A 14248-nucleotide genomic window follows, 5' to 3' on the forward strand; every position below is an offset into this window, starting at 1 on the left:
CTGCAGTCCCTACTGGCTACAGTCGGATACATGTATCTGGCGTAAGAGGTTTCTCTTTTGAGGGATTTGAGTTTGGTTGGTTTTGATTGTGGATTTTTTTTTTTTGGTAGGGTTGTTTTGTTTTGTTTTGTGTGTTTTTGTTGTTGTTGTTGTGGAGGTTTTATTTGTTTGTTGCCTTTTTTCCCCCCCTTAATTCTCATATTCAAAATGAATGTGTCAGGCTTTGAAAACATTTGCTCTTTCCACATCTGCAAATACATTAAACTGAACCTTTCAAACTGATCTGTTATCATTATTTCCATTCATCATTTCCCCTTTATTTCTGTGCCCAGATGCATGTTCCTGTTTCTATCTACAGCTCATGCCATGTATTACACTTGTAAGTGATTAGGAAGTACTCCAAACCATTATTTATAAGCATCATGAATATTTAGAGAAAGCTAACAAATATTGCAGAAAGGAGCTTGTGAATGTGAGCAACATGCTTTTGAGTACCCAGCCATGCAATTAATACCAAACAAAAGTAACAACTATTTAACTGAGAACTTTTCAGAGGATGCTGTTTAGGTTTTTTTCTTAAGCCTTTAAAGTGACTTTAAAATCACTTTAAATGTACCATTCATGCAAGATGAGCTTTGCTCCTTATTTTACAAAGCACCGCTGTAAGGAAGCTTAATTTATGATTTACAGAACTAATGTAAAAATAGCAAACAAAATAAATATTATGTGAAAGTACAAATGTAATGTTAGAAATAAAAGCATTCAGGAGAAAATGAAATAAACATTTTAAAATCTGCATATTTGTTAGGGTTGATATTTCACACACCCAACAGCTCAGTGATGAAGACCTCACCTGAGACCCAGAACAAGCATGACTCCTGATGTAGCAGTCTGTCCACATTTATAATTTTGCTAACATAAAATGGGCAAATAAAAGCAAGAATACCCACAAGCAAATAAAATACAGCAGAAACGTTATTTTAAAAGTTTTTTCAGAAGATGTAGTAATGTTCAGTTTCTGTTCTGGTCCATATGGTGAGGTAATGGCAAAGTTAGGGGGCAAGTTCACCGGTGATTTTTGACAAGAACCATAAAAACTGCTCAATATTTGGAGGAATGAGCAAAACAACCAATTTGGTGTCAAAACAGTTATTTTGAAAAAACACACTTTTATTGGATTATTAGAAGATAAGGTTATTATTATCAGCCCTTCATACTAGGTCACTATGCATTTCTTAAAATGTTAATTTCAAAGATTTTTAATTCTTTTGATTTTGGTATTTGAGGACTGTATAAGCCTAAATGTATAATGCTGACTGTATTTTGGGCTGCAATATTCTCTGCTTTTTCTTTTATTTCTTTTAAACGATTAGCCTGTGAAATATGTTTTCTCTATATTTAACAACAAGGTCTTATATGCACAGCGAAATAAAAACAGACTGAGACTGTCAGGCATATAATTCCCATTTCTTTGAAAGTCATATAGAGCTTCTAACATGTCGCTTTTCTATTCTTTATGAAAAGTTTTGATAATAAGCTGTTAAATATCGCTTTCTCTTACTTACATTGATATCTTCCAAGTCTAATCTATTCAGAATAACATTGTTCCTCTTCCAGATGATGGGAGGTCTCAGAATTCCCTGGATCGTGCAACTTAAGACAGCACTTTGTCCTACTGTTGCTGCAGTGATGCTTAGTTTTTGATCTTCAGGCAGACTTAGCTGAACTACCTCTGCAAAAGATATATTATTTGTAAGATTAATTAGCAGACAGTTTCATAAAGTTAATTAGCATGCAGTTTCTGTACACTGGTAATTTGAGTATTTTAATTGGAATCAAAGCAAAAAGAATTTCCAACAACACAGGAAGTTCAGAGTATTTCAAATAAAGGTCAGCATGACATTTCAATTAAATTGACTGACAAGTATCACCCTGTAAGAAGAGAAGCATTTAATATGAAAATGAATTCCAGAGGTAAGACTGTAATAAACATAACAGTGTATCCAACGTCAGACACTGGACGCTATTTGACAGCTAAAGCCAATGCAGCAGAATAGTCAGCATCTTCATCTGAACTAAGATGGCAGTGCTGCTGTAAGACTCATTTGTATGAGTTCATTTTCAGAAAAGTAAAATGCAAACAGAGCTCAGTGTACAAATCATACAGGACTGAGATTTGAAGTGGACAACAAAGTGAATTCTGCATTCAGAATACAAAATGAAGGAATAAGATTTCTTTTCTGTCAAACCAGTCTTTATGTTGGGCTTTTATTTTTTTTCTTGACATTAGTAAAAACACAGTTTCCAGATCAAACTGACATTAGTAATTTCTCCCATTTCAGCCTCAGAAGAATATGCATTAATCATAGTCCAGACAAGTTAATGTGACACAAAAAAAAGAAAAGTTGCAATAATTTCTACTGCATTTCTATATTCAAACATTGTTCCTTTTACAACTGCATAAATTCAGAGCCAGAATAAAAAGCAGCTGTGCATAAATCTTTTTAAATATAGGGAAAAAGGGGAAAAAAAAGGCAAGCAACCAAAAAAAAAAGAGGGGGGGAAAAAAAGTGGAAAAAATCCAGAGCACTTTTTTGCAGCAGTTGTAAAACTGCTGTCTGCCAAGGAGCAGAAGCAAAAACTGTGACAGACAATAGCACCTGGTAGAAGTAGAGAGTACAATAATGCCTAACACTTACAAACAAACCTGAAGCAAACGCAGTGCATCACCTGAATCATTGTGAATCATCTCAAACCACAAATATTTGCTACCTGTATTTGGGATTTACTGTTCAACACAATCAAAATTGCTGGTGTTGACACGGTATTTCACTAGGGTTGACATATATTAGTATTACCTAAAATACCCCAACACAATGTATCTGTAAAATAATATATTTCCAGGAGCTTCAAAAGTGTATCATAGGTTTTTATTTGGGGTAGGAGTGTGTGTATATATGTGTGCTGTGTTTGAGAGAGACAAGTTTCTTGCATATTTCGAAGCAAAACCTCCAAGAATACATCTGAAACCACATTCTGCATGGAGGCATCTGCATGAGAAAATCCAATACAAGAAATCTGAAGAACATAAAATTGCTTTTTCACATTCATAATTATTTTTTGAATGATGAAGAAATTTCAACATTCTTCTTGAAAAATATGCAGTTATTTCTAAACTTAAAAGCAATGAAACAAATTCAAACTCAATATCCTGTGAGAATGAGATGATCTATAGCATAGTATGTGAGATAACTAAAATAAATGGGTGACTGTCATACAAAATAAACTTTATAAAAAAAAAAATATTCCTAATGAAATTAAGTTTGGTATGAACGAACATGCTGTAATATGGAGTAAGCAGCCTTTAAACAAAAATATTTTTCATATTTAATTTAAGGCAATCTTCTTCATACAGTTTTGGAACAATTTCACTTGATGCCAGAAAAGTAAATAAAATTATTATGAGTAGAGAAATATTCTCAAATTTTTCAACTTAACACTATGGAAAATACATCTTCACCCATTTGTGATTGCCTCTGGTATTTCATACTGCAAGTAAAATAATGCATGACGTCAGTAATTATCTTTGTACCATAAGAAAGGGAGTCTAGACCTTGAAACGGATAATCTATGTACTGAACAGCTCTAATATTAATAGAATGCCACTTCATGTCTCACAACTCATTTCTACACATATAAACAGTGATACACATTTTATAACACTCTATACTCTTTCTTCTAGTGTGATTGCCTATAGGTTAGAGACTGAACAGCTGAGATTTGTGTTATCACTTGCAATATGCCCAGTTATACGTAACCTATTAAAATTCTATATTTGCTTAGGAAGGACATCGAGACACTTGAACATGTCCAGAGAAGGGCAACAAGGCTGGTGAGAGGCCTTGAGCACAAGCCCTATGAGGAGAGGCTGAGGGAGCTGGGATTGTTTAGCCTGGAGAAGAGGAGGCTCAGGGGTGACCTCATTGCCCTCTACAACTACCTGAAAGGTGGTTGTGGCCAGGTGGTCTCTTCTCCCAGGCAACCAGCACCAGAACAAGGGGACACAGTCTCAAGCTGTTCCAGGGGAGGTTTAGACTCGAAGTGAGGAGAAAGTTGTTCACTGAGCGAGTCGTTCATCATTGGAATGTGCTGCCCAGGGAGGTGGTGGAGTCACCATCCCTAGAGGTGTTCAAGAGGAGATTGGACGTGGCACTTGGTGCCATGGTCTAATCATGAGGTCTGTGGTGACAGGTTGGACTCGATGATCTTTGAGGTCTCTTCCAACCTTAGTGCTACTCTGATACTGTGATACTGTAGGGATTTCTCATTTTAGTCAAAAGAACTATACAGGAATTTAAGATCACCCAAATAGCCATTTTTCCACTTAGCTGTTGAAGTGTGAAAAATCTCTAAGTTTTGTATCTTTCATTTTCAAGTAAAGTACAAAAGTTATTATGTATCTATAATCTTTTTAATTACTAAATTACTTTCATATAAGAGAAATAGTAATCCCACTATAGCAAAGCAGCAATCTACAAGCAAGCTAAGATCCTTTATAGGTTCTTTTTAGCCTCATAAAAGCAATATTTGTAATTAAGTAATCACTGCAAGTGATGGTCAACTACAATAGACTGTGTTTATGTGGTGGGTTGAAAATTCCCGCCAACATTAAATTTTGCCAGACCAGCTCAGTTTGAAGCAAATGAAGGTATATTTACAAGCAAAACTACAATCTACAATGGAATACAGGCATATGTGCAAATATACAATATTTACAATATTTACAGATATTTACAATTTATAAACAGCCCAAGAACAACCCTAGCCAAAGACCAGGGGAGCCACAACAGCTTCTCCCTCCCTGCTCCCTCCTTATGCCCCTGTAAACAAACAGGACAAGAGAAAAGAGCAGAGATAAATTGATGTTAATACCAGTCACAACAAAGCAGTGCAGCCAAGGTCAAGCAGAAGCGAGTTAGTATCTTCCAGCCTGAGGTAGCGAGAAGAGAGAAAAATTGTTCGAGAAACTAAATCTTACACCTCTCCACTGGGATTGTTTAGAACTATCATTATTTTCCCTTTTACACCCAACAAAGATTTATTTACATTCTACTACTTTCTGTTTAAGATCTGTGGAAAATTTTTAAAGGCATAGCCTAAAACTACCACAGATTAGATTTTCAAATAATTAAACTGTGAATGATAGAGGAAAAGAGTTTTCAAAGCTGGCATTTTGCAAAGATATCACAACAGCAATAGGGTTAAACAGATAATGGAATTTTAAGCAGTATTTTTCAGCAGTCATACATTGCTGTCATTCTTTGTATAAGTTAAATTCTTGTAATCCAACAGATAAAGTAAATTACATCACTGCATTTTAAAAACATACCAGGAGGGGTAGGGTAGTGCTAGGGAGCAAATGAGATGTGCAGTGCTTTGATCAACCTTTCTATTTTTGGCACAACATGGAACATTCTGATGCTCTGCATTGAGCACATGTATGAAAAGAGTTGCTACATTTGGATTTATTTGGGTTTTCTGCAGAAGTTACTGAAAAAGTAATAAAAATTGGGCTATTTCAGTTATCTCCCTAAGCTTGGAAAAGTTTGATCTCCGACTCCTTTTAATGACCCAAAGCACTCTGTAGGGGACTGTACACAATCATAAAACTCATTTGTGAATAGAATACCAGATCAGGAGGAGAAACACTGAAGTATATGAAATGTCTTGAGATTAAGTAGTTCCGTACTGTATCTAATGATCCATAAAGAAAAGCCACAGTATCACTCAATAAAAGTTTTTGAAAGCTAAAAAGTATGAGAAAATGTTAAACTAGGACTTTGTATATAATTTTATAATTTAATATCTACAAAAAGGAGGAAGATCATATACAACTGAAGACTGTTTTGGTTAAATTAATTCCACTAAAACATGTACAATTTGAACCTTCTTACATATTCATGTAAAATGTGTCTATTTATTCATAGCAGCCATAAAATACTCTTCTGTGTCTGAAGTAATAAACATTATGCAGAGTGGTACCCACTACCTAAAATTAAGACACCATAAAGGCTGTATTTATTTTGTTTGCATGCTTCAAAACTAATTTGAAAGCAATCATCTTCTAAAAACAAGCAGAGAAGCCTTTTGTCCATGGACTATAGTGAGATCAGTACTTAACAGAGAGCATTACTTCATGGCTTGAAATTGCTGAAATGCAGCTAGGTAATGTGCCTTTTCCTCTTCTGGCATCGATCCCACTTTCATCAAAATGACATGAAAAAAGCTTTTTTTATCAGTGTCATTTTGCTGTTCTTTTACAGCAGTTTTAAAATCAGCACACATCACCATCAGCATGACTAATTCTGTCATCTGCCGTATCTTCTGCTTTGAAATTGCTGTAAACATATTATTCACATGTTTAGTACAATGTTTCAGTAGTGTAAGTAACAGAACGTGGTTCAGGAGTGGCTTTCTCTAGGGTCTGATACTAGTAAAGGATTCTTTCTGATATTGTAACCTATTGAACAACATGCAAGTTAAAAACAAACAAACAAAACGGCAAAAGCAAGCAAGCAAACAAACAAACCACCACCATCCCCCATACATAACTTTTTCACAATTGCTTGATGTTTTAGCTGCAAAGCTTAGATTAAAATTCAAGAAGTCTTATTTCCAGCCCTATAACCACCATAGGAGATGGTTCTACTTCTATATTATGGCAATCAAAACCACTTAACAGGCTTAACATTATAATTAATATCTTTCATCTTTGCTGACAATAGACTTGAACAACCATTTCTGTTGACAACTAAAATATTGTAATAGCTTCTGTTTTTCAGAAATTCTGGACAAGTCAATTCCATAAAGAAAATTAACAGAAAATATAAAAGAAAACACAATACTTTCTGGTTATGTTTGTGTCACTACTCAATGAGATTTAATGGAGAGTGATTGATAGGTCACGGTAGGAAACATTTTTTTGTGGGAGAAACATCTATGGTTTATATTTGCTTTCATAAACATAGAATGCATTATTCTTTATTCAAATACCTAGAACCATTTAGAATGCTTCAGTTTTAAAAACTAGGATAAAGTACAGTATGTCAGCTGACCTCTTGCTTAAAGTGAATTTATTACACAAATTCTTTTATTATTGAACCTTCTTCTGATTTTGTTGGAACCAAAAACAACCACATAAGCAAATTTCATTAAAAAAATATAACCAGCTGAAGTAAAAAAAAGGAATACATAAAATACAGAAAATTACTAAAGTTTACAGATGTGTGCACTAATTGTTTATCATTAAAGTCTGTATTTTCCAAAGGTTCTCTGAAGTAGTAAGAATGAACGTAGACTCTAGTTCAGGGAGTTTATGAGACAGAATGCAAACAATAAAAGGGCAGATAAATTTAAGGGGGGGGGGGGAGAAGTATTAAACGATAGCAAAAACAATGGACTTTAAGTTGACTTGGCACGAGAGAGACTGCAGTGATGACAAGTAGAAAAATTAAAAACAAGGATCAGGAATTCTTATGAAAGGAACTAAAAGTAAACAAAATTTTGATTTATGGTTTATCCACATAAATACCATAAGCAGTCTGGGTCCTCTACAAAGTAGATAAAACCTCAGGGTTAAAAGAAGCATAGTAAGTATATAGAGCAGTTTAAATATGAAGAATTATTACACAGGTTTGGATTTTTCTTTTACAAAACAGTCAATGTAGAGAGTTTTGACAGAGGTCTACAAAGCCATGTCTGTCATAGAAAAGCTGGCAGAGGGATCAATGGATTAGCTTGAAGTGACAGATCTGAAAAGAAATGTTTTGCAAAAGGATATTATAGATTGCAGAAGCTTACATGTGCAGGAAGATATCACATTAACACTCTGAAGAGTATGAACAAAGTACGATACTAGACACTAACTTCATTCCATGATGGAAAGACAGTATAGGACTACTTGAACTTGGGACCAGTGCAGTTATTTTTTATTGTCTAAAGGAAATGTTTCTTTATTTTACAAGGAATTCACCCAGCAAATGCTATTTCTAAGTTTTCTTTACAATGTTTATATGCTCTGGTTTTAATGAAGTGAAACAACTTAAGGTATTTTAACAGTTTAATGAAAAAAGTAATTTAACTGTAATGCAGCTGAATTAATACACAGAATGTACTGAATATCATTTTACATAGTAAGTGAAATGACCCTTCCGACAGTTTCAATTCTTTTTAGCAGGATTATCTCTGAATGGCAGTTAGTCTTCTCTGCAGTGCTTACAAGTCACAAATGCTCATTTTAACTATTTTTTAGTATGAATGATGACAATAATTAAGAAAATTAGTGATAATAATTTTGTTAATATATAATTCACAAACTAATAAAGCAACCAAAATTTCAGAGCTCATTATACATGTATTTTAAATTTAATTCCTGCTTTAATTAGAAGAATTTCACTTGCTATATCCATTGAATCACACTCCTCAATACCTTGTGTTTCTCACAAATCTGCGCAATCTAAAGCACTCAAGAGGACTCAAGTTATAAATGAGTGCAACATGGACTATAATGATTCATTCAAGTCTTTACAAAAATCAATAAAACACCTACTTTTGCTTGCTCTGAAGTGCCCTAACATCATTAAAAATAGTTCAGAAGCATTGCTCATGGATATATGAGGAGTTGTCAGTTCTTTAAGACTCCCTTGTATTGCATACAGAAACAGAGAATGTTTCCACGCACCTGTGGGCTGCATCTCATTTGATACATCACACGGTATCAAAAATTGGCAGAAGTGCGGTATTAGTAGCACTGACTGACAACCCAAATATATGCACCAGGTTTCTTTGATAACCACCTTACCACGGTTACACCTCAACCAGATCAGACAGCTGGAGAACAACTTTACGGACAGGAAATACACAAAAGAAGACATTTGTAGAGATACACCGTCTATAGCCAGTTTAGAAAATATGAAGAAATACCTATGTGCATAAGGCTTTGCTTAATATTCTTGTATCGGTGCTACAGGAGTACCAGGTAAACCTGAACGTGTTTTGAATGGTTTCACGACTGCTTATGGTAAGAATATTTACAATAGTGCACACAAAGGGTTCACCCTGTTGAGTACATTGTTTGAGAATCTTTTGAAGTACCAGAGGGCACTCAATTCTTATGACATTTTTTTCAGTCTAAAGGTGGTGTGGGTTTAAGACTGTCTGTCTTAACAATAGAGTACAGTCTTCTGAAAGTACCAGAGTAGTACAAAGAAAAGTTGAAAAACAGGAAAGTGTAATCATTGTTATTCCATGCCATCATTCCTGCATCTCCCCTATATAAAGGGACAGCACAGGCTATTCTGCCCTTTTTTCTCTCTTCTCTCTAGGTATTGTGGCAGCTCCTGTCTCTGGTTTGCAGGGGAATGGGGCCTTGAGCTAGGAAATTAATTTCTTGCTATGCAATGTGGCCTGGGTGTGGAGGGGGGGGGGGGGAAGGACAGACTTTGGGCCAGGATTTGGGCCTGCTGCATTTAGTGAGGGGAAGCAGGGAGGGATGGAGAGGCATTGAGGCTTCATGTTTAGCCTGGCTGGGGGCAAGGTTCTGGCCTAATGAGGTTTTGGCAAGCCCAGGGTGGAGAATTGGGCTGAAGCTGAATATAAATTTGGATATTTTGTATTGTTGTATATATTTCTGAACAATATTTACAATGAACTTTCCAATTCTGTGTATGGAGTGTTGTTATTTTACTCTTTTGGGAAGGGGTAAAATAGCTTTCTGTCTGCTCAATCCAAGACAAGAGGAAGACACAAGCAAAGAATGTCAACACATGATCTGAATAGCTTAAAAGACTGGTTGCAGGGGAAATCAGCAGTCTACTCCTGAACACTGGCAGCCCCATAGGATGGGGGTGTTTAGCCTGGAGAAGAGGAGGCTCAGGGGAGACCTTATTGCTCTTTACAACTACCTGAAAGGAGGTTGTAGGCAGGTGGGGGTTGGTCTCTTCTCCCAGGCATCCAGCACCAGAACAAGAGGACACAGTAAAGCTGTGGCAGGGGAAGTTTAGGCTTGAGGGGAGGAGAAAGTTCTTCACAGAAAGAGTAATTTGCCAATGGAATGTGCTGCCCAGGGAGGAGATGGAATCCCCGTCCCTGGAGGTGTTCAAAAAAGAATTGGATGTGGCACTTGGAGCCATGGTTTAGTTAGATATGAGGTGTTACATATTATGTAATAGGTTGGACTTGATGATCTCTGAGGTCTCTTCCAACCTGGTTGATTCTGTGATTCTATGATTCCGTTTATTAGGGGTAAGCAAAACAATCCAAACTTCGCATATCTTCAGTGACAGACTAGTTATTTCTCCTTATAAAAAGGAACAGAATTTCAGCTTTTATGAATTTACATTTCTTGAACAGGCAGTAAATGAACTGATACCTCCTGTTTCTACTTTCACCAAACTGAAACTGCCTGCCCATCCGTAACTTATCTTCTCAATATATTCTTTAAATGATTTTCTGTAAAATTCAATGAATCCCAAGGGAAATTTTGAAGTTATTGGGATGGGTTAAAATTTGATTTGATGCATGTTATGGGAATTGCTGATATGAAAGTAGTCAGATATGGTATCTTGGGTTTATATGTATATATAAGCTTGCAACTTTTACAGACATCCTATTAAGAGTTATACAAAACCAGAATTTTAGCCAATAAAACTGCAGCAAAAGATAGAATATATCTAGAAGAGAATCGAGCAGTAAATTAAACACTAATTTCCAAATAAACTATTGCTATTTTTAGACTTTAATCCCATTGAATACCATTGAGCTTTATTAGCACATGTATCTCAAATTAGATATGTCAGATTTTCAAAAATGCCCCATAGACTCACAATTGATTTTCTCATTTAGTGTGCCACATTTAACATTTCACATTTGTATCTATTGTGCATTCAGCAGAGAGTTAAGTCAGTTGGACCAGAATATGAAAAATAACACCACTAACATTGTCAGTAAATAAATACTGTGCCTGAGTTTTAGATGCTTTCTTTTACAACAGAAGAGCAAATAGTACAATGTTAAAAACAACTGCTGCAGAATTGGACTGAAATATGTAGGGTTTTGAAAACAAGACTATCAAGTATTAATGCAACATTGATGGGAAGTTAAATTTAGTCTTGGAACTTTTTGTGGAATCTCAGTGCTACATTTTCCAGAGTTCTATTTTCAGACACACATAATTGAACTTTTAATCTTCCAAACTTGCAGCGATGGGTCTTTGCAATGGCACTGAGAAATGTATTTAAGAAAGATGTACAAAAGAGCCAAACACCATAAATGGGGGGGGGAAGGCATATGAAAAAAGGACAACTAACAAAAAGTTTTGGAGGTTCCTCAGTCTGAATAAAGTTTTCCATGTCACTATTGTTTATATTCATTTTTATCAAGGATCAGAAATATCTAAAGGACAGGTGTCAAGAGAATGGGGCTGGTACCCAGTGATAGAACAAGGAGCAGTGGGCACAAACAAATACAGGAATTTCCACTTGAACATGACAAAGAACTTCCTTACTGTGAGGTTGACAGACCACTGAAAAAGGCTGCCAAGGGAGGCTGTGGAGTCCTTCCTCTCTGGAGATATTCAAAACCCGCATGGACACAATCCTCTGCAATCTGTTCTAGGTGAATATGCTTTAGCCGGGGGGTTGGACTAGATAATCTCTAGAGGTCCCTTCCAATCCCTACCATTCTGTGGCTCTAAGACTTGCATTTTGGGTTAATAAGAAATTTAGTAGCTTGCTTTGTTGTTTTGGAATGAGGTAGACAGAAACAAATAGTATGAAGGGATTATTTTGCTGAAAAGAATACTGTTCCTTTGCTGCACCACAATCTGTAACAAGTAGCAACAACTTCAGAGGAAAGCAAAGAAGCAATGTGGTGGGCCAGATCAAGCTATAAACTCCCATAACAGGGCTGTACTTGTAGATTTCAGCAGTCAAATCAATGTCTGAAACGGCCTAACTAAAGCAGAACTTATCAAGGTACATACTCTTAAACACAGGATACTTGTCCCCAAGGAAATGCTTCCAAAAGGATCTAAAATTTGATTCAATCTGTTCTACTCAAAAGACCAAAGGAAACTGCTTTTCAGTAGTATCTTCATAAACATCTCTCTTCAGGAAAAAAAAACAACAAGGCAAGCAAGCAAACAAACAAAAAATAACAAAACCAAACTTATGAAAGCAAACAAGGAAGATGACATCCAACAACCTGAGTGTTTATCCGTAAATCAATAATCACTCCAAAAGTATCTATTTAAATTGTACATATACACAGCCTTACATGAGATTGTTATATTTATAAGTAGTGTTTTGGCAGCTTCTCTTATTTACTTCCATGTAAGCATTATTAATAAAACTTTGCTTTTTTTTTCTAATTGCTTTCCTAGCTACACAGAGGCTCAGCTGCATTCAGAATAGGGTCCGCCTTTTTCCTCTTCCCACTGTCTTTCATCTGTCCTTATTTTTAATCTCCTTTTATTTCTCACAGTCCTTCCCTTTTTATTTCTGTGTATCACTACTCACACCTACTCATCCTGTTAGCCCTACTTGTCCTTTCTTAGTTATATTCAGATACACTATTTCTGTAAGAACTCCAGATACTGAAGTGAGTCTTAGTTGGTTTCTTTTAGATTTCTTTGGATTTATCACTGGCAAAGGGATTCATGGTTTTGAGATTGACTTGTGGCTTGGGAGTATAACTTAATGTGCTCACAAGTCAGAGATTGTAGGAGTGCACCCTTGCCACTTCCTGCCTGAATTTTGGGCAAGATGTACCCATTCCTACATGTGTAGGAAGAAGAGAGCTGCAATTTTCCCATCTATTCTGGGGAACATGGTCATTTATTTTAAATCAAATACTTTAGCTCAGACATTTTATTCAGATTTAGATCTTATTCTAAACTATAACACATCATTTAGAAGATACTACTGGTCTATAATTTGTTATCAGAATAGCAGGAGTATATAAAATTAAGTACAATATTAACTGAATTACTGATGGCAGTGGTATGGGTTAAAAAAGGCAAAAGTGATCCCGATCATGGAATCTAGCTGGATTTCTGAAAAGCTCTTAATGTTATCCCTCAACCCTTCATCAAGAGCTTTGAAGGGACAGCCACATGTTTTACCAACTCTGCCAGCATGCTTTCATTTTTCAATGTGAGTCAATAATACTAGCAATAAGCAATACTAACATCATCCAATTCAGGCAAGGAAGTGGGGCAAGGAAAGATTAAACTGTCCACAGTGCTCAAAAGGCCTAGGTTCTCAACACATTGCTGTATTTATCTGGATATCATTGTTATTTCTTCAGTACAGCTTCAGGTAACTTTAGTTTCATCTAAGAGTACTCAGAAATTCGTATTCTGCATATGAGGAATATGCAATCATATCCAGCTAAGCAATTCAGCTAAGCTCAATGAACTGTTAATCTCATGCATTATGCTACATACAAGCTTTGATGCAAAAGCAAAGGCAATTTTGCCACTCAACACACACATTCATTTACTGTTAGTATTATCTGTGTTCTTATTATCTGTCCTGATCACTAAGCACTTTTCAGCTTCAATAAGGCAGCCTTAACAGAGACAAATTGGTTTTTCATTATAGTTCTGATTAATTCTTCATTCTCTTTACCAAATAAGACAGAAATAGTAAGGTATATGTGCAAATATACAATTTATAATAAATAATTAAAATGTGCTTCATAATGCAGTAACAAAAGGTCAAGTAAAGTTGGTACAAGCTTTTTAAAATATCTTAACTAAAATGCTGTTGTTATAAATCATACTAAAAGGATGATGATAATAAAAATTCCACTATTTAGAACTATTGACCACCCAGCTTATATGCATTTAGATCTTTGAAGTCTACAAAAATCTAAACTGATATAAGAACTGTACATCTGAGACCTGCCATATCTTCTTGTATCTCTACAGGCACTATTCACTATTCCTGCAGTGGGCTTCACAATGATTTGGTGGCAGCCAAGAGAAAAGACTAAGGATCATGTTGCTTAATTTTAGGTTCAGAGGGAGTGTTTGCTAATTACTTACTCTTCTGCACCCCTTTGCTTAGCAAATTTCTTTCTCCCTCTACTTACCACTGTATTAAACTCCCTTCCTGTGCTCTTTGTTTCTTCAGCAACTCTTGCCACTAGTGCTTGATTCCCTCTTCCAGATAATGACATTAAATAA

The 14248-nt window shown here is 35.6% G+C and overlaps 1 protein-coding gene across 1 annotated transcript in view; it reads right to left on the reverse strand.

Moving 5' to 3' along the window:
* Nucleotides 1–14248, reverse strand: part of FSTL5 (follistatin like 5) — a 246145-nt gene that overhangs the window by 74407 nt on the left and 157490 nt on the right. Inside the window, exon 7 of the mRNA XM_009904567.2 lies at nucleotides 1566–1732. Within this exon, the coding sequence (XP_009902869.1) occupies nucleotides 1566–1732 (167 nt within the window). The remainder of the gene's footprint in view (nucleotides 1–1565; nucleotides 1733–14248) is intronic.

Source organism: Dryobates pubescens, chromosome 1 (genome assembly GCF_014839835.1).
Source record: "Dryobates pubescens isolate bDryPub1 chromosome 1, bDryPub1.pri, whole genome shotgun sequence".
NCBI classification, from domain to species: domain Eukaryota; kingdom Metazoa; phylum Chordata; class Aves; order Piciformes; family Picidae; genus Dryobates; species Dryobates pubescens.